The sequence below is a fragment of the Solanum verrucosum genome, unplaced genomic scaffold (genome assembly GCF_900185275.1).
Source record: "Solanum verrucosum unplaced genomic scaffold, falcon-dt-bn FXZP01000079.1, whole genome shotgun sequence".
Taxonomy (NCBI): Eukaryota; Viridiplantae; Streptophyta; class Magnoliopsida; order Solanales; family Solanaceae; genus Solanum; species Solanum verrucosum.
The window spans coordinates 23,133-45,857 of record NW_026020368.1 but is presented as its reverse complement, the minus strand read 5'-3'; the positions used below and the strand labels follow the sequence as shown (position 1 = coordinate 45,857).

At 32.0% G+C, this 22,725-nt stretch overlaps 1 protein-coding gene across 3 annotated transcripts; it reads right to left on the bottom strand.

Annotated features, from left to right (window-relative positions):
- Positions 1 to 15,344: 15,344 nt before the first annotated feature.
- LOC125838196 (2-oxoglutarate-Fe(II) type oxidoreductase hxnY-like) lies at positions 15,345 to 21,808 on the bottom strand. 3 transcript variants are annotated; one of them, XM_049517272.1, is made up of 11 exons: positions 21,717 to 21,808; positions 21,443 to 21,635; positions 20,821 to 20,901; positions 20,510 to 20,561; positions 19,864 to 19,985; positions 19,313 to 19,413; positions 19,169 to 19,227; positions 18,718 to 18,774; positions 18,493 to 18,538; positions 16,795 to 16,874; positions 15,345 to 15,682 (listed from the first exon to the last, which is right to left on the bottom strand). In XM_049517272.1, the coding sequence occupies exons 1-11, from the start codon at positions 21,795 to 21,797 to the stop codon at positions 15,619 to 15,621; spliced, it is 936 nt and encodes a 311-aa protein (XP_049373229.1). In that variant the 5' UTR covers positions 21,798 to 21,808; the 3' UTR covers positions 15,345 to 15,618. The 3 variants fall into 3 exon arrangements, with proteins under 3 accessions (XP_049373229.1, XP_049373231.1, XP_049373230.1); XM_049517273.1 differs by lacking the exon at positions 15,345 to 15,682 and adding an exon at positions 16,568 to 16,619; XM_049517274.1 differs by lacking the exon at positions 20,510 to 20,561 and having other exon boundaries at positions 19,864 to 19,977.
- Positions 21,809 to 22,725: the final 917 nt, after the last annotated feature.

Below are 22,725 nucleotides of genomic sequence, written 5' to 3'. Positions count from 1 at the left end.
TCTTCTATGGAGTACTAGATATTTGGTGCCCGTGCCAGCACATGCCCAATATATGTTAATTTTTTTATGTCAATCATGGATTCAATGTATGTTACTCTTTTTTAAAATCTCAATTTATGTAATACAAATAGAATTTGAAGAATCAATTAATTTTTTATATATATCTTTTTTAGAAATATTTGAAGTTATTAATTTGTTCTGATTTATAGTATTTTTTGTGTAACTTTTGAATATTATATGTTAATCCTATTCCAGTTTACGTGAATAATCATAAATATTTTCAATTGTTAATTTATTGTGAATTCTAAAACTTTTAACGTCATTTTCAAATAATATATATTTTGTTGCTAATTATTGTGATTTATAGTATCTTTTACGTAATTTTTAATAATATATAATATTCCATCAATTCAAATTCATGTGACAATAATAAAATTTCAAGAATCAAGTGTTTTTTTTAAAAAAAAGGTGTACCTCTAATATCAACCCACCGGGCCGTGCGGGCACCTACTCTAACGCCTAAGTAGGAGAACCCTCGATTTCTAAAAGTTCTTAAGACATGCGAAAGATTAAGAAAACTGAAAATAGAATGAAATTCATGTAGATTTTATAAATAAAGAGTTTAAAAACAATTCAAAGTGAACTTGTAAAGTAATTAACTTTCTCAGGTATCTAGTCTAAACAAGTACAAGAGCTACTAAGATTACACGATATAACATAATAACAATTGGCGCAGCTCCCACCACATGGAAGGAAAAGTCAAAGTTGTTGGAGATTGTCTTTGTCTTCACCTATGAAACATCACTGATCCTACAACCAGACTATGCCAAAAGAGCATAGCAAGAGTAGTATCAGTACAATCACATATACTGGTAGACATCATCGGTCAACCTGATACCCACCGCATAATATAAGAAATCGACTAATAAGAAACATGCAATAAAACTATTCATTCCTCCACCTCTATATTTTTCCTACCCTTACCATTCCCAGATACTTTAATCATACTAGTACACTTGACTCTAACCCCTTACTCGTTCCGTTCTTGATCATAGCTTAACTATTCTGTCTCTCGAAGGAGATTCCAGATATAACTACTACCAACCCGGCCAACCACTCACGGCATGCCCTTACTACTTCTACATCATCACTCAACCCTTGAACTCCCTAGTACGTTCTATCAAGGTTTGTTAACCGTTTCAATACTAATTTCCTCTTAAGGTAATACTTAACTATTTAACATTTACGACATAACACACCCCAATTCACAACTTTAAGAACACATACCGCTTCTCTAAAGTAACACATAGTAACTCCTGGACCTCGGTCTCCGCTTACCTTATCACATCCCGATTTCGGCCTAACCATTCACATTTCGTCCATTAAAGAGATATACCCAATTTACCTTACAACATAGCCAAACCACGTATATGCATTGAATGCACTAAACTAGTTATCAACTCGAGAGCAATTTACAATTCCACATTATCATTAACAATTATATAAGAAATATCAGTCATAAGTGGTTCTCTCATGGAACCCAACCCAAAATGTTAGTGTGCCGGAATGTGACACCCGATCAATGCATATATATGTGTCGGTACGTGACACCCGATCTCATGTATGCATGTGTGTAGGTACGTGACACCCGATCCAATGTATGTATGTGTGTCGGTACGTGACACCCGATCCAATACATGTAAATGTGTCGATACGTCACACCCGATCCAAATCATTGCAATCACAATCACACCCACAATGAACATACTCATAATCATACAATCAAGTATTAGGTTCATGGCATGCACATGCACATATTTAGTCTTTTCCTTAGGTTCAATTCATACATCTTTAATCACATACATGTATGCATATAACGAAGTCATTAACATGTTTTATATCACACAATCGGAAATCAACCATCACTTAACCCTAGTTCACAGGATGAGGCTTCTTCCTACGACATACGTCTGATGTAACACCTATGAATACATGTACAACCATCCCCTTTTCGGTACACGAAAGCCTACGCATAAATTCTACCATCAATTACCAATATACTACTTAGTGAATCACGAATTTACAACTACTCAGTTAATAAACCTAGCCTACCTAGGCGCCAAGCAGTTGTAGAGAGATTGTAACTCCAATCCAGGCTTCCGAACGACGAGACGATCTTGACCGAAAATCCGCAAGCTATCGACATTCTTACGCTAAAAATCTCTTTCTCCTTCCTTCCCAAGCCTAGAGCAGCCTTTTGAGGATTTCTTGGGTGATCCTCGCCTCTTTTTGGTGTTTTAGGAAAAATGAGAAAATAAGACTTTGCGTTATTTAAATTTTGTCCAGTCCATCCCGCTCTGGCGCTCGATCACTATCCCGCTGGAGCGCCGCCGCCCTAGCAACATCTGGCCCGCTCTGACGGGATGGTAGCCCAATTTTTCCCTGACATTTTTCCTTTCCTAAATAACGACAGTTTGGGTTGTTATAATTTTATAGCTAAAATATAATAATGGAGTAATTAAAATCGATAAAGTTAATTGCCACATGAGAAACGGTGAAAACAATTAAAGAAGAAGCTGTGAGGAACAAATAAATAGAGAAAGGAGAATTGTTGAAGTGGGTCCATATGTTAAAAGGAGTTGGATAGTGAATAGAAAATTGAAAAAATGTGGAATAGACGGAAATTAAAATAAATGTCAGATCCTACATGTCAAGTACCACTATTCACATCCTAATAATAATACGCCTCCAAGATCCTACATGTCAATAAAACAGTTCAGTACCGCATAATAACACACTCCAAGATCCTACGTGTCAAATTGAAAGCAATAGCCGACTCTTCTATGAAGTAAAAAATAGGCCAAACACATACACAACTCCTCAAACTTGCCCTCATTTTTTATTTTGATACTCTAACTTAGTCTTGTTTCATTTTAATTCTTAAACTTTATTTTTTCTGTACCATTTAAACACTAATACTAATTTTTATGATTTTTTTTATTTATGTTCTTCAATTGCAATTTTTTATTTTTAAAAAATAGACGTGTGTCTGTTAATTTTCGTAAAAAAATTAAACATTCGTGAACGAACATAAAAATTTTCAAACAATAATATTATTTTTTGAGATTTCTCTGTATTTTTGCATGAAAGTAAATTGACGAAAGTTCTTTGATTTCTTTCTTAAACATTCAATTAAATTAAATAACACTACTTATTTATTATTTCTTTTCATCTAGGCTATCTAAATTTAACGCAAATACTCACTTTTTATTTTTGAATATAAATCAATACGAATAAAAAAAACCCATCTTCAATACGATTAAAAAAGACTTTTGTTCATTGCTAATAACACTACTAAAAAATATTAAAACTCGACTGACTTTAATTTGTTAGATTGTCGGTGATTTTTAAGAAAGAAAACCAACACAATTTCATCGGTTATTTTTCACATAAAAATATATAAAACTCTTAAAAAGAAATTATTATTTTTTAAAAAGAATTATTTTTTGTTAATTTTTATTTTTTTTAACTAAAATTAACTGACACATGTCGATTTAAAATAAGAAGTTGCAATTGAAGAATATATATATAAAAATAAAGAAATCATAAAAATATTATTGCATGTTAAAATGGTACATAAAAAATGGAATTTAAGGGTTAAAATGAAACAAGGCAAAGTTGGAGTGCCAAAATGAAAAATGAGGACAAGTTAGAGGGGTTGTATATGTATTTGGCCTAAAAAATAACATTACATACATGCATATAATTGATCCTACAAGTCAAATTGGAAGCGATAGCCGACTAGAAATGTGCATACTCAATAAATATTAACTAAAAAAATGTCTTACTGACGAAACACAACTTCCATGAAGGTTCCTAATTAATCTGCATAAATTCCAAATATAGACCATATTTCACAGTTCACACCTTCAAAAATAGAGTACAAATGGTTTATATGCACCACCGTGTAAGAATAAATTTATAGTATGAGTTTCAAATTTTTCACTAAATTCAAAAAGGTAAAAACTTATTGGCATGTTATGTGTTCGTAGGAAAAATTACTTAAATACACAACACTTCTTTACCTATTCTCAATATTTCCCTACTCTTTTACTAAAATACAAAAATCCCTATTTTTCCCCAATTCAATCTCAATATTTCCCTTCTTCTTCTTCTTCTTCTCAACGCACAAACATACTAATCGCTTTCATTTTCCCAGCTATGGTTGAGCTTCTCCAACTCAAGTACCAACCAACTAATTCGTCCCCTTTTGAAATCCATCCTATAAAAATGTATTCCTCTGTCGGGAGTTTCCTCATTTATTCGTTTGCCTACGATGCTCACCTCAAATTAATTTCAACTTCTTCAAATCACTCAAACTATGCTAAAACGGTTGGGGCTATATTTGGTCCTCTTGCATTTGCATCTTACTTATCTGTTCTTTTCCCTCCATTTTCCTCTGTTTTCTACTCACTCTGTATCTTATACTCTGCAACTCAGTTGATAAACAGAACACTACTCCTCCAACGATTGAACGTGTTTTATCGTAAATTTGTGAATTATTTAAATGAACCAATAACACATCGAGTGTAATTTAAATCTGACGAGAGTGGTATATATGCAGATCATTTATCTTTGCCTTGCGGAGGATAGAGGTAGAGGAACTGTTAAATCATACTTGGTCAATTTAGTTACTACTTTTCTATTACGCACGCGGCACGTGAATATTTTGTAATTTTTTATTTGGCTTGTAATAATATACAATATATAGTTAATGCCTTTCGAATGATTGAGAACCTATGGTTTGAGCTAGATTTGGACGGACAAAATCTAAGCTCACATGAGTTGGTCCAACTCATTATCTTAATATTACATTGTACTTCTGTTTTTAGATATCTGAATTTGCTGATGGTTTGTTCACGGAATTTTATAGGAAAATCAGATATACTTCACTTTTAAAATATATTATTACTATCTATACTTTTAAAATATTATGTATGTTACCACTAATTGAGAGATTCCTATCATAAATATTGAAGAAAATACGCTTAGATACATGTATTTTTGCTACTAAATACACAAAAATAGGGAGAGAGGTGAGCAAGATTCATATGTATCTTGTGAATAACACCAGATATATTATATATACAAATACATGTATCTAGTGTGATTCAAATGTATCCAGAATATGACACGCAAGATGGGAGAGAAGTGAGCGAGATTTGTTAACTCTCCCAAATACATGCGAATTCACTAGAATACAATATATCTAGAATAAATTACACCTAATTTTAACCATATGTATTCGAGATACATGTTTCTGAAAGTATCAAAAGGCACTAAAATCTAATAAGATACGTAATATTCAAATTAGAATGTATTTAAGTAATTTGCTCCTAAACTAATGGGATTTATGTAAGTTGTCCTTTTATATCTAGACACGAAAAGTCAAGTTTCTTTTCTACTATATATTTCTATTTCTATTATATAGAAATGTGATGAGAGGAAGCCAATAAGAAAAATGTTCTCACCTTAAACATTTTTTCTTTCATAAGTAAATTATAAATTTTTTTTTTTGATGAAACATATATAAAATCTTTAAAATTGTTTATGCATATAATATATTATGTATGTATAATAATAAAATTTATGTATATAATTTGTTGGTTCGGTTCGGTTATTTCTTCGATATTTTTCGAACAAAACCATAACCAAATCAAATACTATCGGTTCTTAACAATCCAAAACCAAACCAAACCAAAACCCAAATTAAATCGGTTTATTTAATCGATTTGATTTAATTGTTCGATTTAGATCGGTTTTTATCCAAAACAAGAACACCCCTACATACATGTCTGCTGCAATCATAACCAGAGGCATTTTGGTCTATTAGGTGGTAGTGTTTTGTGGATTCGTCGGCGGTCGGTGTTCTAAATAACCAATAATACACTGCTACTCGTAGAATATTCTACATAGCTTTACTTCGACGGCCTTTATGGTATATTTCTACTCCCATTGTTAAATTTACCTCCTTGCGCTCGGAAAAGCAGCTGGCAATTGTCTTGCCAGCTTGCTTCCGAAGGACTATTTTGATCATTTTAGATTATTTTCTTCATTTTATTCTTTCTTAAAAATATATGAGTATATTTTAAAACTTACCATAATTAACAACTCAGAGGATATATAAAAAAATAATTTAATTGACTCTCCAAATTTCATCAATATTTAGTATCAGATAAATTGGACAGAAAAAATAATCCATATTATTTGAAATATTATAAAAAAGTATTATAAATCACAATAATAAACAATTTAAAAATTTAAATGGTTCTCGAAATTCTATCAATACCACATAAGTTGGGAAGAGAGAGTAACATATATTATTCAAAAAATTCGTCGAATGTATTATAAATCACAATAATTAATAATTTGACATATATACGAGACATTCGACAAATTTGGTTGACCTTCAAAATCATAGCAGTGTCGCATAAATTGGGATATAGTAAGTAACATATATTGTTTAATAATGACATAAAAAGTATTATAAATTACAATAATTAACAGCTCAAACTTTTAGAAGACATATAAAAACTTTGATTGACTTTTGAATTCTATCAGTGACTCATAAATTGAGATAGAGAGATTAATATATATTATTTAAAATTACGTAAAAGAAACATAAATCACTCTAACTAATAACTTAAAATATCTAAAAAAAAATAGACATATTAAAAATATGATTAACCCTCTAAATTTATGTTACATAAAGTTAAATTATTACTTAATATAAAATAAATCATTTTTTGAAACTTATTGAAAAGAAAAGTGAATCATATAAGACTATATTAGAACAAATTCTAATATTATCTGGTCTAGTCTAAAAGTGAAACGGAAAGCATTATATCGATGTATAATAATATCCTTGTGATTTTGACTATGTTTCACCAACCGATATGAAACCAATTTTGTGAAACTGGGTCATTAGAAGACTAGTCATCGTTCTCCCTACTAGTTATAGACTTTTGGACAAGAATGAATAATTTAAGAGAGATAGGTAAAATAAAAAGATTAATATTATATTTTTAACAGATTAAGTCATTAAAATGATTTAAATAAATATTCTTTATATTTCTTACAATTTTGATTTCAAATAAAAGTTTCATGTTAATAAATTTAATGAAAAATATTAAATAGATTGGGTGACTTTGTAGGTAAAATATCCATAATTGAGTGACTTCAAATATATTGAAGAAAGTTGAATGACTTTGTAAGAGAAGAGTCCATGTCTCATAGTTGAATAACTTTATAAGAGAAAAACTCATAGTTGAATAACTTTATAAGAGAAAAACTCATAGTTGAGTGACTTTTGAGGTTATAAAAGAAATTAAGTGATAGTATATATACTATTAATAAAATATCATATATTGATAAATTTAAAAAGAATTTTTTTTATAGAAAATATATATTTTTTATCTCATTTAATATAGTGATCGTTGTAATAATTGATGAAGGAAATAGTGTTTAGTTAATTGTAGCATCATTTCTTATGTGGATATCTATTTTGTTGCCTCATTTATATTATGATGATTATCATGAACCAACATTATTATTCTTATATTCACTTTTTTTTATTCACGTTTCACTATTTTTACACTCTCATTATTGAATATTCTAAAGTCATTCAAACGGTCAAACATTCTACATTATGCAAAATTTATTGTTGTGTGTTTATTAAAAAAATCAAATTTGTTTTTTGTTGTCTTCAAATTCAAGCACTAAAATATAATCAACACTATTTTATATCATTATATCAATCGACTTATCAAATTCAGCGCAACACTACTTCGATATCATAATATAAACTTTTCAAAATTTTGAGTTAGGGTTTATTATTCTCACTTTATATTAGTATATTTTTTTCAATGAATAATTTCATTATTTACATTTACAAAATAATGTTCGCGTATATCATAGCTCTCTAAACCTCATTTGTAGGGTTGCACTAAGTATGTAATAATTATTCAATTTATATATGTCAGCTAAAAATAGTAAGGCATATTCTCTATAAAATTTGGCTTTAGACCATCTCCAACCCCTCTCTATTTTACTCTCCACTTTCTATATTTGGAGAGTAAAATAGAGAATGCCCTCTCCAATCCCTCTCTATTTGTCCCTTTACTATCCAATTATAGAGAGTTGAATAGTAGTTCTCCAATTGGAGAACTACTATTCATTCTCTCTATTTCACTTTCTGAGTATTATACTATTATTTCTATTATTTTGTAATTAACATATTATCTTTCATATAAGGTCATTAATTAAATCCCTAATATTCATAATTTTTTAAAATGTAATATAACATTTTAAAAAATATATTATTTAATATATACTTTCATTTTGAATTAATAATATTTCAAATATATATTTAAAATTTTCGTCACTATAAGTGATATATTTGAAATTATTATTAATTTTCACTATGAAGAATGCACAAAATTTAAATGATAATATGAAAACTTAAATTTTAAAAGAAAAAGAACGAAAGGATTTATATATGAAAGAAGAAAATAAAAAAATTATATTATGAAATAAGGAAAAGAATTTTTTTTTAAAAGTTTCTTCACTTTAAGTGATATATTTGAAATTATTATTTATTTTCACTATGAAGGATACACAAAATTTAAATGATAAGATGAAAATTATATTTTTTTTAAAAAGAAAGAAATGATTTATATAATGCAATAAGAAAATAAAAATAAAATAGAAATAATAATATAACATTGAGGAGAGAGAAGAAGATTTTTGTTTAGAGAGTAAAATAAAAATAAAATAGAAATAATAATATAACATGGAGCCCCACAATGCATATTTAATTCAATAGTTTACTAACATATTTAATGGAATGGCATGAACCCCACATTTTCTTTTTAATTTTCAATCAAAATTTATATTGTCTCCTTTGATTCTTTAGCATATTTAAAAATTTATATTGTCTCCTTTGATTCTTTATCAGATTTAAAGGACAAATTGGGTCCATAATTCCATGGGTAGTATTATTTTGGTTGTACAAAATAGAGAGGAGAACGGGCCTACATGCATTGAAAATCAAGGACTTTTCGGCTGTAGGATAAATAAGCACACAAAGCTGAAGTAGGCATGTTGACCCTTTAGCTGTATGCTTATTGACCCTTCTATATTAGTACTATATATATATAGAAAAATAGGAACACCGTAAACACTATCTCCTTAATTAGTAGCAAGTGTTGTATAAAATTTTGCTCCTTTATTAATGGCGGAGGCTATAAATCGCAGAAGCAGTTATGCCCATGGCCGAAATGGGCAGATCAATTTCACTAGTATTACCATTATTAATCATATTCCTCATCAACACCACTACATCTTCATATCCCCTTCTAATTCTTCTACTTCTTCTTCTCAACGCACAAACATACTAATCGCTTTCATTTTCCCAGCTATGGTTGAGCTTCTCCAACTCAAGTACCAACCAACTAATTCGTCCCCCTTTGAAATCCACCCTATAAAAATGTATTCCTCTGTCGGGAGTTTCCTCATTTATTCTTTCGCCTACGATGCTCACCTCAAATTAATTTCAACTTCTTCAAATCATTCAAAGTATGCTAAAATGGTTGGGGAGATATTTGGTCCTCTGGCATTTGCATCTTACTCATCTCTTCTTTTCCCTCCATTTTCCTCTGTTTTCTACTCACTCTGTATCTTATACTCTGCAACTCAGTTGCTAAACAGAACACTACTCCTCCAACGATTGAACGTGTTTTATCATAAATTTGTGAATTATTTAAATGAACCAATAGCACATTGAGTGTAATTCAAATCGGGTATATGCAGATCATTTATCATTTATCTTAGCCTTGCGGAGTATAGAGGTAGAGAAACTGTTGAATCATACTTGGTCAATTTAGTTAGCAACTACTTTTCTATTACGCACGCGGCACGTGAATATTTTGTAATTTTTTATTTGGCTTGTAATAATGTACTCCCTCCGTCCCTTTTTAGTTGTCTACTTTAGAAATGGCACACAGATTAAGACAACAATGATTAACACAGTGAAGTTACAATTTTACCCTTATGACAACTTTTCACTTCAAAATTACAACCACTTATTTGAATTAAAGTGAAATAAATTGGAGGGAAACAACATACATTTTTACAATTTTCAAGAAGTGTAAATAAGGGTATAATAGGAAAAAATTTGTTGTCCTTTCTTGATTTGTCAAAATGGACAACTAAATAGGGACAACTAAAAAAGGAAATATGGATAAGTAAATAGGGACGGAGGGAGTACAATATATAGTTAATGCCTTTCGAATAATTGGGAACCGAGCTAGATTTGGACCGACAAAATCTAAGCTCACATGAGTTGGCCCAACTCATTATCTTAATATTACATTGCATTTCTGTTTTTAGATATCTGAATTTGTTGATGGCTTGTTCACGGAATTTTATAGAAAAAATTACCTAAATCAGATATACTTCACTTTTAAAATATATTATTACTATCTATACTTTTAAAATATTTCGTATGTTACCTCTAATTGAGAGATTTCTACCATAAATATTGAAGAAAATTCGCTTAGATACATGTATTATTGCTACTAAATATACAAAAATAGGGAGAGAGGCAAACAAGATTCATATGTATCTCAGATATATGTGAATAATGTTGGGTTATGAAGGGTGATTAGGGCGTCACGCGGAAGCTTACAATTGCAATCAAGATGGTGATAAATTAGATGACAAATAAAGCGATACTAAAACATAATATTATTAATATGAAAACTAATTTAAAAGAAAAATATTATAACTGTTGAGAGAATAAATCTCCCCATAAACAAGACTCTTAATTGACTACATTATTGTGGATTCTCTTATGTTATGCTATGAGAATAGAAATCTTCAATTTATAGATTTCCAAACATTTCCTCTAAGGAAAGAATAAACCAAATATGGAAGAAAATTATATTTTCCTTTCAGAAAAAGTTCAAGCATTTATGGTAATACTTTGACTTTTCTTTAAGGAAAAAAATAAACTTCAAATAAGGTAAGAAAATCAGAGCAAAACCCTAACAAATAACACCAGATATTATATATATATATATATATATATATACATGTATCTAGTGTGATTCGTATGTATCCGAAATATGACACGCAAGATGGGAGAGAGGTGAGCGAAATTTGTTAACTATCCCAAATACATACGAATTCACTATGATACAATATATCTAGAACAAATTATACCTAATTTTGACTATATGTATTCGAGATACATGTTTCTGGAAGTATCAAAAGGCACTAAAATTTAATAAGATACGTAATATTGCAAACTAGAATGTATTTAAGTAATTAACTCCTAAACTAGTGAGATTTATGTAAGTTGCCCTTTTTATATGTAGACACGAAAATGAATTTTAGTAGTACTAGTTTTTTCTACTATATAGAAAAGCCAAGTATGGACGACCAAGGGCATAACTGTAATTTCACAGCTAACATTGTGGCCATATATTTTGAAAAGCCAAGCCAAACCAAATATGGACAACCAAGGGTATAATGGTAAGTTCATAGCTAAGGGCCACATATTTTGACTTTTCTCATTTCCATTACAATTCTAGCTAGGTCTAGAAACATCCATCTTCTTCATCATTGTATAAGTATGAGTCTCGCCGTAAGAAGAAGGGAATTTTCGGTAAGTGGTTGCTGCTTATTTATCTTCTTGTACTGTTTTCAGGAAGCAACAATATTTGTTCTTCTTCAACAAAAAAGTTCCATATTAGTCTCTTTATCTCAAAAAAGAGAATTTTGAGATTTACTAATCAGAATGATTTTGCAGACAAATTCTTAAAATGATTTGGTATGTTCCTTTTTTCTTTAAATGATTTGTTATCTTCTTTAATTTAATTTTGGTAAATAGCTTCCTTTACTTTGATACTATGACATTATTTTCATCTCTGTAACGTAAAATTTACTTCGCCTTGTTGAATCTCAATGCCTATGTTATCTAATATTCTTGCTTTATCAGTTGGAATATGGTAGTTGCACGATATAAATTTTACAGGACTTTGAAAGTCGAATTTGTTCGAGATGAAGAAAGTGGGACAATGCTACGAATTTAAGAGGTAAATTCTGGACGGTTGTATTCTATACACTTAGTTATAACGGAAAATGGTATTTGTAAATCTCAGGTACATATACTGCTCTTCAGTTGATGCATACCTCAAACCTGAGTATTTACCACACTTCGAGGTCAGTATAGTAGCATGTGATTGTTTTCTGAGTTTATTTTCAGTATACTTGTGACACTAGATAGTTAAGAAGAATAGGCAACAATACACGATTGTCAGTTTGATTAGTAAACACTTAAAAATATGCCTTTTGTACTCAAATAAATAGGTATTTTACTCAGTAAATATTGTCAATATTGTTAGGGTTTTGCCCTGATTTTCTTACCATAATTTAAGATTTATTTTTCCTTAACGAAAAGACAAAACATTACCATAAATGTTTTTACTTTTCCTGAAAGGAAAATATAATATTCTTTCATATTTGGTTTATTCTTTCCTCTTAGGAAAAGGTTTTGGAGTAGCTAGTTCTTTTCTAGTAGGAAAGGTTTTAAGACTCTATAAATATATGTTTGTTTCTTCTAACACAAAACAATAACATCCACAATGTAGTCGTTTAAGACTTTTGTTTATGGGAGATTTATTCTCTCTAAAGTTTCAATGTTTTTCTTTATATTAGTTTTGATATAATAGTATTTAATTTTTAGTATAAGTTTTTGTTATCTGATTTATCAACTATATGATTTGCAATTGTAAGCTTCTGCATGACGCCATAATCACCCCTTCATAATCCAACAAGTGGTATCAGAGCACATGGTTCAAAGATCCGGTGATCCTATGGTTCAACGAGGTTGAAGACAAGCTCAAGATGGTTTCAAATCAATTTGTAATCAATTTGATTGGGGGGGGGGCTGGTAGGGCGTGGGTGGGGGGGTCGAGGGTAGGGGTGAAAAATTGAAATTTTAAAGTTAAAAATATTTTTTTTAAAACAAACTTAATTTTTTTTTGGAGGGTGGGGATGGGGGTGGGGAGGCTGGTAGGGGTTGGGTGGGTGGGGGGTCGAGGATAGGGGTGAAAAAATTAAATTTTGAAGTCGAAAATATTTTTTAAAAACAAACTTAAATTTTTTTTGGGGGGTGGAGGGGGGCTGGTAGGGGGTGGGGGGTCGAGGGTAGGGGTGGAAAAAATGAAATTTTGAAGTCGAAAATATTTTTTAAAACAAACTTAAAAATTTTTTTTTTTGGGGGGGGGGGGGGGTCGAGGGTAGGGGTAAAAATATGAAATTTTGAAGTCGAAAATATTTTTTAAAGAAAAACTTAAATTTTTTTTTGGGGAGTGGGGGGGCTGGGTACGGGGGTCGAGGGTAAGAGTGAAAAAATGAAATAATATTTTTTAAAAACAAACTTAATTTTTTTTCTTTTTGAAGGGGGTGGGGGGCTTATAGGGGGCTAGGGGGGCGAGGGTAGGAGGTGGGGTGTAAAAAAATAAAAAATTGAAATTAGAAATATCTTTTGAAAATAACTTTTAATATTTTTTTGGGAGGGGTGGTGGTAGGGGGTGAGGGTGGGGTAAAAATATTGAATTTAAAAACAAACTTTAAATTAATATATTTTTTTTGGGTGGGCGGGGGGGGGGGGGGGGCTGGTTTGAGGGTAGGGACCAAATAAATTGATTTTTTCAACAATTTTTTTTTAATTGGAAGTTGGAAGTTTTCCTTAACTTTTGAAGGGAAGTAATTTTCCTTAAATTTGAGGAAAATGAGTTGATTTGGAAAACATTTTCCAAAACATTTAACCCAACCAAACATAAGAAAATTGAAAAACATTTTTTCGAAAAATGTTTTCCTTCATACCAAACACACCCTTAATGATTTATTCATTTCAGAGATGTAACAAATAGCAGCTTTTCAGCTCCGTGTTGTACTCCTGTTTGCACCTTACTTTGACCTTTCTTTTAATTTTTGTACTTATCTTAACCCTTAGTTCCTTTATGTAGTGTTTTATTTTTTACCAAGATTAGCCAAAACATCTTGCCCAATGTAAACATGATGATGCAGTGACCCGGAGAAAATGTAAATATGCAGGATTTGTGGACTTAGATCTCAATCAATTCAGTGATTTATTAGGGTAAAGGTAAATTGAAATCGGATGAAAGTGGCTTGATTAAATATCAAACTTTTGATATTGAGCAATTAATGGGTGTCGTATGCTTGAGTATTATAGTTTCAACAAACATTGCTTTTGTTATCATATATTTGTGTGCTGCAGGAGTTGATTTTTATAACGCTTTAAGTATTTGGTCTACCTCAATGCCAACAAATGATGTGCAAAGGTAGGTTCCATCAAGTTATTTGAAAATTTTGGGTTAGAATGTTATGGCATGCTTAAATATCAACAAATTTATTTGTAAGATAACATATATCATGTTTGAAAATTGATGCTCATGTCGGGGATGTGAATAATGATCTTGGCATTGGTTACCCGAAATAACAATTATGTGTAGTTATGTTGAGATGTAAAGTAGATAATGCTAACATATATGCTCTTCTTGCGGGAATCTATAATCTCCAGTTGTGAATTCTTCTAGGAGAAATAATTTGAATTACGTTCGATAGTTGTGAATTCTTCTAAAGGAGTAAAAAAATAAATTGAATTGCATTCGATATAATAGAAATTAGAGGGGAACAAAGCCGTTTAATTTTGAATGATATGAGGCTCTTGTGCACTTAATATGCCCTTATCAGACACATAGATCTCAGGTATATCTTAAGAAATGAAGATAGAGACTCATTTGGACCATGTGTTGTGTTATTTGTCACAATAACCTTGTTAGTAGTTCTTTATAATTTAAGGCATAGAATATATATTCATAGATCTGGCCTAAGTGTTTTCCCATTGTCTTCCACTGCAGGTGTCTTTGTAATCTAGAGCAAAGATGGTTGCGCCAAGTTTAAGAAACCATGGTAAACAAGAAGAATCCGTAGAAGTGTTGTAGGAATACATCCGAAAATAACATCACTATTTCAATTGGATAAACCTCGGTCTACATTTATCCAAGATTCTAGATAGAAATAGTTTCATATCACGACGGATATGCATTCAGTTTTTAGCTTTTTAGTTTTTGTAAACAAGTTTGTAATTATGATCCAAGTACGAGTAAATGAAGATAATGTTTGTATGTGCTGCTACTAAAATAACTTGGGTACATAATCAATTGCATGGGCTTGCTTATCTAGTATATATATACTTGGGGTCACACAAAATTTGCACTAAAACAACTAAAGACATTATGATCATATTCATTCTGATTTCACATAAAAATACAAAAGAAGAGAGATATTAACTTAAATTTATTTTCTGTGCATGGACTTCTTAAGCGTCTCTACGGAGTAACCAAACAGAAGAGACTGAATTTGAAATAACTTGTAGTAAAATTTCTATGATCAGCTTTCGACATGCGCGAGCAACAGCAATATGCTGATCAAATTTCAAGTTCGAGGTGATGAGATGGTACTCACCTATGATACATATGTAACTTTTAAGCGCTCTTCCAAATATTCTCCCGCACGAATTGGAGGAAATCTGTGGAAAATCAACTTCAGATTATCTCCATAGTACTATGATAATCTACCAGTAGGGAAGAAGAGAAGTCATGTGATACATAACAAGAAATTATCATTGTCACAATTAGAAGCATCAGGGCTCGCCTCATTTATCTTGATTGATTTCTTTATGAGAATTCAAGTGGCCGATTTCTTAGAACAAGTCAATCCATCTATGAGTTTGTGCCCCTACGAACTCTTTACTTATTTATCTTTTTCAAAATATAAAGTCCACCTCCCCACCATTCTCCCCTTGATTTGGGGGGGGGGGGGGGAGTGAATTTGACATCCCGAATGCTAAAGAACGAAAAGGTCTATCATCACATTATGGGACCTGAAACTGGTATTTGTTGCAATGAAAGCTTGAAAGCGTCCAAAATACTTGAATCTAAGTTTGGTATGCCGATTTGACGAGTCAGCAATGACCAAAATGTGGAACGCCATATAGGATATGATGAAGGACATAGGGTGCCTGTGAGGAGGGAATAGGCGAAACCTGAGGGCAGAAGGGCAAGGGTGGAGGCCGGTGAAGAAAAAAAAGATTGTTAATTGCCTTGGCCTAGGGAGGTAAGGGGTAGCTGAGGAGGGGGTGGGGAAGGATGAAGGGAAGTATTGGAGATCGAGGAAGGTGGAAGGGGGAATAATGGATAGGAAACAAGGGATGAGAGCTCATGATAAAGGTTGATGGTAGAACGGCATATTGTAGTCCATTTCTAATTGCACCCTTTTTACTGGAATAGCAGCTCCAGCGAAGGAAATACTTAGCATTTTTAATAGAGTGGTATCAACTACTGAATCAAAATTATGAAGGAATCAAGAAATACCAAGCATGAGAATATATACCAGAACGAAACACCAGAAAAACCTTTCCGTTGTGGGATCATACATTTGCATCAAGTAGGCCACAAGGGAAAAGCCTAAATTTTGGAACAAAAAAGTTTTTGGAAAAGACGTAACTTCAAGATGGTATATTCTTTTTGCAACTTCAACAACGAAATGTTAAATAGAGAGATTAAAGCTTTGACCAAGGTCATCAACATATTTTCAAAATGCAGAATCCAGCTCAAGACTAGTACAAAATTTTGCAAGTACCTGGGAGGAGATGAATCACTACAGCAGCTCTTCAAGCATTCCACCACACAATCTGGATTTGGATCCAAAAAGAAAGCCATCTACATGTTGCAACCGATATTTTGTTAGCTTATGTTGCATCGTTCTAATGGCAGAGGAATGAAGAGTCGAGAATATATTTAGAATCCCAGGAATTGTTCATACACTATCAGCTAGCATTTCGCACGAAATGAGATATATTGCTTGATGCCAATCCATACACAACAGAATAATAGAAAAAGACATTCGTTTAATTGAAACAATTCACTTTTCAGGATTGTCTTACAAATTACTTTTTAGGATATCTTATGTGAGAACATGAAAAAAAGGATTCACTCATTCTTTAACAATGTTTACAGCTCTTGGTTAGTTGGTTATGAACATGTTGTACTCTACACCATTATTTAGACCATAACAAATAGTTTCCTCTTACAATTAGGGATTCAATAGGTTTCAATAGTAATTTCAGAACTCATATTACCACATGCTCTAGCAACTCATATTGCCTAATTAAATGACATATTGGTTAGATTGATGAGAGTACGTGAAAATTTTCAAATAATTGAAGAGAGACAAACCGAGAGAAGAGCATTTGGAAAGTGCTCAAGGACAAGAGAGGAGACTGAGTTGGACTCACATAAAGAATTTATTTAAAAAGTTGTCTGAATTGTTATCCTTGAAACTTCGCCAAAGAATGCGAGAACTCTGAAATTCACTAGGCCACGCACCAACCAGGGTTAGTAATAAACAAATAGGTGTCCATCTGCAAGTTGTGATCAGAAAGTGGTCACAAATTACACACTCACCGGTGTGTGAGGAATGTGATGCTAGGCCCAAAGGCTCCTGGAGGCTCTAACAACAGTGCAATTTCTTGTGTAATGTCCCGCATGAGGATTTGGAGCCTTGTGGTGTGCTGGTTTATGGGCAGTCACCAGAAATTTCCAGTGACCTCAAAATAGCGCAGGGATGAATTTTTTTTCCTCCTATATAGCTGGTGATTGCACAATGAGGACTTGAGGGATTATTTCTCACAGATCATCTGATATCGTGTGAGAATATTAGAGAGATTGGGAAAATGTATCAAAACCAAATGTCTTATGTTAAAAAAATACTCTATATAATGTACACAATGTATTCCACTGATTCGTTCACTAATACATATATATGTATAATGACCAAGATTAATCTAATTAATCTGACATATCAAAACATTTGAAAGATGTTCATACACACAAAACTACGCCAATCAGAAGTTCCAAGCTTAAATTTTACCTTGATTGAGATCTTTCAACTAATTCTCTGCTTTCATATACCGATAATAACATAACATGACATTCACACGGACTCTATGTAATGGCATATACAAGATTTTTGTATAGGGTGTTGTCAAATTCTACCATGAAACGAATCAAGTGAGTTACGCTGCCTCCCTATAAAGGGAAGATTTGTGTGTAAACACATCCATTCTATGTTCAGAGTTGCAGTGCTACACACCATACACAGTGCAATACATATATATTTATCACTAGCAAAGTTGATAGATGAATATCCCAAACATGTCAGAATAAGGGCCGAGTTAGTCAAATTATATATTAATATTGCCCCTACATTGATCTTAATAAGTAAAACATAGACTTTGAGAGGAAAAAGGATTTAAACATATGATGAAATTTTGATTACCGAATAACGCTCTTGCCCTGTTGGCATAACTCGATGCAATGTAGACCTACAAAATGTATGCCAAGCATCAGAAGAAGAATGCAAAACATATTGCGTTTTGTTACTACTGAATTTGGAAAAATAAGCTTTCAACACAAAAGCAGGCAATATGAAGAATACATCTGCTAAACCCAAGGAAGGATTATCATGTATTAGATATAAAAAAGGACAGAAAGTTTGTACTACCGAAATAAGCAGTTTGTCCACCTCTCCATCATATCTCCAATGTTAACTATGAAAGCCCTGCAGAACAAGAATGGAAAAGAAATTTTCAGCAGTTATGAAATGATTCTACTTCGGGCAACCGTGTATGGCTCATTATACTACATACTCAAGCCAAGAAGCAGATTAAATATTGAATAGAGTATATGGGAATGGTGGCAATATGATATAGAAAAATACTACCCGACACATTCATGATTTGATACTTGAAACAGCTTGGCCCATTATTAAGCAACTTTCAAAACCTTATCCATAAAAGGGAAAAAGGGTATATAGACCAACTCAAGGAGAGCGAAAAGACTATGCTTAAAAGATGGAAACATTTTAAAGCAGTTATGTTTGAATAAAAATGATACGAGAAGTTTTGACACTTTCGCCTTCTACTCCGACCATTAGCAGTTATAGACTGACCTACCCACTGAGGTGATGCACATCTTCCCATATCTGAGGTCGGTTGAATTTCTCCCGGCAAACCTGTTAGCTCTAGAACCAATTAATATAAGCATTCATGAGAATCACAGATTTTGATAAACGAAAATATATTTCACATCAGACGTGCCTGAAGTCCACCAACACCATCTGTAGCTAGAAGAGTTAACATCCCATAGTCTGAATGAGCAGAAGCACCATACACCACTTGTTCAGATAACTGCAACTCACCTATAGAAAGTTTACATAACGCATTTTATTTAATGATCAAGCAGGAAGCTCACTGTTCAATGTGAATGATTTATATCAGTTTGCCAAGCACATCGTACCATATTAGTTGAAGGACATACAAGTATTGCATCAGGTGCAGTTATAAAGCATGGAGACATTGATTATGTGAAAAAGAGTGTTCCATTACTATGTCAGTTTTTTAATTCACAATGCTTCGTCAACAAAATACGCGTAACCCAAAGAAAGAAAACTATTAGCATAGAAACTGCTATCCACCCTGAAAAAATTGTCTTTGCAGATTCACAAGCATCAATCAACAAATATGTCTCCCCTTTTTCCTCCCATTTCATATCATCTTGAGGTCCTGATCACAAATTTTATTTTATTTTATTTTTTAAAAAAAGGAAAATAAAAAGTCAAAAAGAAAGATGTCATTTATGGAACTAGTACCTGGATAATGTAACAGACGAAGGAATCCATTTGGTGAATCACATGCCCCTGCTTTATGAAAGAAGTCCTCGTCTAAATCCAATGCCAAAGCAATCAGTGAAATTAGTCTTATACCTGCATCCCTGAGACAATAAAGTCAAATCAAGTAACTTAGTCATATGCAGAACACTCAGCTGCTAGCAGAAAGATGAAGATCAGTGATAATATGCATATTGGACAATTAGAACTTTATTTCTTTTTTTTTTTTTTTAACTGAAGTCCGGCTAGCTTGCGTAGACCTCGACTAATTCCATAGGATACCTGCTACCTCCTACCAGCACAAGGTACCAGGTAACACTGTCCACCAAATTATGGACATATGGGGGAAAATCACCTAGTGTTTATTCCGGGATTTGAAATTGAAACCTCATAGTTCTCAACTCACTTCATTGACTATTAGGCCACACCCTTGGCTGCTGAGTGATTTGAACTTTCAACAACATCACATAGCTTTCAGTTACAAAAAATTATGAGCATAGGGAGCTAAGTGATATGAAATACTGATAGGGGTTGAAGTTAAGAGTTGTTTATACCATGATAAAGTTTCAGGAATAAAGAAATCTAAAATCTCTTTCAGAATATATATATATATCAAAGTGATACTCACAAGACTCTTCTATGGTAATCCTCCATGGTTGATCTCCAACTTGGCAGAACTTCTAAACATCCCAAATGGAAGAAAACATCAAAGAGTCACCACACATGTTTTCTGGAGAAATGTGCTTCAAACAAGGTTTATGTCTAGAAGCATATGTGAAATGATGCACGAATAAACAAAAGGGAGCATTTGCTGGTAAAAATCTATGTTTCTTGTTACAGGGAAGTTATTCACCACAATAAAGACGAACAAACCCCAAGAGCCAAAGTATATTAAGGACAAGATAACAATGTAAGCTCAAATAAACATGTAGAGAATACCTTCTGCCGGCCACTGATTCAAGTTACTAACAACACTCTTTCCTTCCAGAGAACCAATGTAGAAGCTTTCTTTTGAGTCACCTACACTCCAATGATGAACTGATTAACTCAAGATCAATTTAAGCTACCTTCTGTATTATTATCTCCAAATGCAAATCAACTCGAAACTGTAACCAATAAAAGTGTACTAAAGAAAAGTTGACAGCAAGGGATAATCTATATACAAAAGCATTCTCCTATGCAATGAGTTAATTCTTTTGGTAAACAAGTCCTTGCACATGACCAACGTAGCTTAATCTACGCTTATGCCTAACACTAAATTAACTGATTTACCACATGGTCGAGGCCAACTCAACCAAAATGTTTTAATCATGTTGTTTCAATGAAATCCATGTAATTTCAGCAGCAAAATTAAAAGTTTTAAAATATGTAAGTAAGAAACCACTTATTTTCCCAACAAAAAAAAAACACTTTCCTCCATACCAAACACACCTTTAATAAGATGATTTATAACCACTCAAAATGTCTATATCTAATACTACTGGACCACAAGTTTCAGAAGTCTTTTTATTTTTCTTAAACTCTGTGTCTCGTTAAATAAACGAGAGAGAAAAAAAATTACCTTGGGAAGTAGAAGAGGTATCAAGTTTCTCAGCATAAAGGGGAGTATAACCTCTGTGGTTCCTTCGTACCAGTTTCATCTTGTCTTCAAGGGGCAGTGAGAAAAACTTTTTGTTCTGTTCAAGCACTTTCTTAAATAACCTTTCATCTACTCCATGGTTTATTAGGTAAAAGAAACCAACATCTACACATGCCTACACCAAAATTCACAGTGAATATATGTATAGTATACCTCTGGCCTTGCAATAAAAAATTGAGATAATGAAAGAAGAAACCTGACGAATTGCTCGAGCGGTGGAAATAGGATCAGGGGAAGTAAGGTCGATTATGGGAAGTTGAATGGATTCTCTCATCATAACTCTATGCTTTTCTTTGAAATTGAGCACGAAAATTATGCAGGGAACCAATTGACGATTGATTAATTGCTCTTTAATTTAAAAAGAGAGAAATATCCAAAAACACCTTAAATTTCTACTTCTACCTGAATTATAATTTATAGTCTTAAAAATATCTCATACACCCAATCTGGCCACATAACTCATAAGTGAAATATATTTCTACATTCTTATGGCTGTTTTCAAACACTTATTTCAACTTTTTATGAAGAGTCAATACTCCTGCGAATTTGAGACCACATATTTTGTTATGTGACAAATTAAAGTGTATCTAAATATAATTAGTCTAGTGTAAACTTTATTAAAACTGTCAATAATTCAAAAATAAAATTAATAATTTTAGTCAAATTCAAAGGTATTTTCAATATTCCTTCCTTTAAAAAATGTTAATGTCCCACAATTATTATGAGAATGAATTGTCATTTGTCGTGGTAGAATAGATGAATTTGTATTTCTTCAAATATGATACACAACAAAGTAAAAAAAGGACCTCTCTTTTCAAGTTGTTGTTAACTGATTGGACATTTTGCTTTTGAAAATTAGGGAGGATTTTTGTGACATTACGTGAAAATACTAGAAGCATACATATCAAATGAAAGAATTAAGGGATAATTAGATTTAGATATTCGGATTTTTTATTTTTTTATAAATAACATATCAGATAATTTTGTTCATCAAAATTAAAATAAATCATAAGTAAAATTTATTCATGTATGTTTTAATGAAATTTTAAATCATATATAAAAGAGAACTTTAGGCCCGCCTACGTGGCACCACCACAAACCATGATTCCCTTTTAATTTATTTATTTCCAAAATTAGTCTTTCCTTTCATGAAAAATTGCAATTTTTATGAAGAGTTGCAACTTTTATGAAGAGTTGCGACTTTT

What these genes read in the sequence shown, in the direction of transcription:
- LOC125838196 (XM_049517272.1), bottom strand. Translation starts at nt 21,797, where the DNA reads ATGATGAGAGAATCCATTCAACTTCCCATAATCGACCTTACTTCCCCT. An exon ending in GAATCAGTGGCCGGCAGAAG is followed by an intron (nt 20,562 to 20,820) that starts GTATTCTCTACA and finishes TGGGATGTTTAG; the next exon opens with AAGTTCTGCCAAGTTGGAGA. An exon ending in AGTGATTCATCTCCTCCCAG is followed by an intron (nt 15,683 to 16,794) that starts GTACTTGCAAAA and finishes GATTTTCCACAG; the next exon opens with ATTTCCTCCAATTCGTGCGG.